At 65.5% G+C, this 722-nt stretch overlaps 1 protein-coding gene across 1 annotated transcript in view; it reads right to left on the bottom strand.

Moving 5' to 3' along the window:
* Positions 1–722, bottom strand: part of LOC106899244 (voltage-dependent L-type calcium channel subunit alpha-1F-like) — a gene marked incomplete at its 5' end in the record, with an annotated part of 18,326 nt that overhangs the window by 1,474 nt on the left and 16,130 nt on the right. Inside the window, 3 exon segments of the mRNA XM_014960989.1 lie at positions 88–216; positions 312–442; positions 528–692. Of these exon segments, the coding sequence (XP_014816475.1) occupies positions 88–216; positions 312–442; positions 528–692 (425 nt within the window).

Below are 722 nucleotides of genomic sequence, written 5' to 3'. Positions count from 1 at the left end.
GGGGGCTGCAAATAGAACGGGGGGGAGTGGTCTCAATGGGTGTGGTCGGTAGGCGTGGCATGGAGGGGAAGAGGGGGTGGGGCTTACGGCATAGGTGAGGTGTTCTTCCTCCTGGGGGGGGGCGTCGGGACCCTCCTCCTCCTCCCCCCCCTCCAGGTCGCAGCTCAGCGCCCGCCGCATCTCGGGGCCCAGCGCCTGCAGCGTCTGCAGCCCGGCCTGGGGGGGGGGACACACAGTGACATGGGGGCACAGGGTGACAAGGTGGGGGCACAGGGTGACAAGGTGGGGGGCGGTGACCCCCCCATGCCCACCTGCAGCGCACACTCGTTGCTGGGCCCGGCGTTGGGGCCCAACATCCCCCGCTCCTTCCGCCGCCGGAACTTGCGGAAATAGTCCTGGATGAGGAAGGTGGCGTAGAACTTGCCCACGGTGACCTCCTCCTCTGTGTGTGGGGGGGAGGGTGACAGTGTCAGGGGGGACACACACGGTGACATCAGAGCGGACACACACACACACAGAGGACTCACCCTCTGGGGGGGGAATGACCTCATCCAGCAGCTTGGGCTTCGTCCTCTTCCAGATCTTCTTGATGACTGCCCGCAGCTCCTTGTTGGCCACGTCCAAGTTGCCTGGTGGCCACCACAGCAGGGAATTGAGGGGAAAGGGGACATAGGGATGACACCCCCCCACCCCTCAATATCCCCCCAACCCCTCGATATCCC

Source organism: Calidris pugnax, unplaced genomic scaffold (genome assembly GCF_001431845.1).
Source record: "Calidris pugnax isolate Ruff unplaced genomic scaffold, ASM143184v1 scaffold646, whole genome shotgun sequence".
Lineage (NCBI taxonomy): Eukaryota > Metazoa > Chordata > Aves > Charadriiformes > Scolopacidae > Calidris > Calidris pugnax.
The sequence above is the reverse complement of the archived record's forward strand: the minus strand, read 5'-3'. Positions and strand labels throughout refer to the sequence as shown.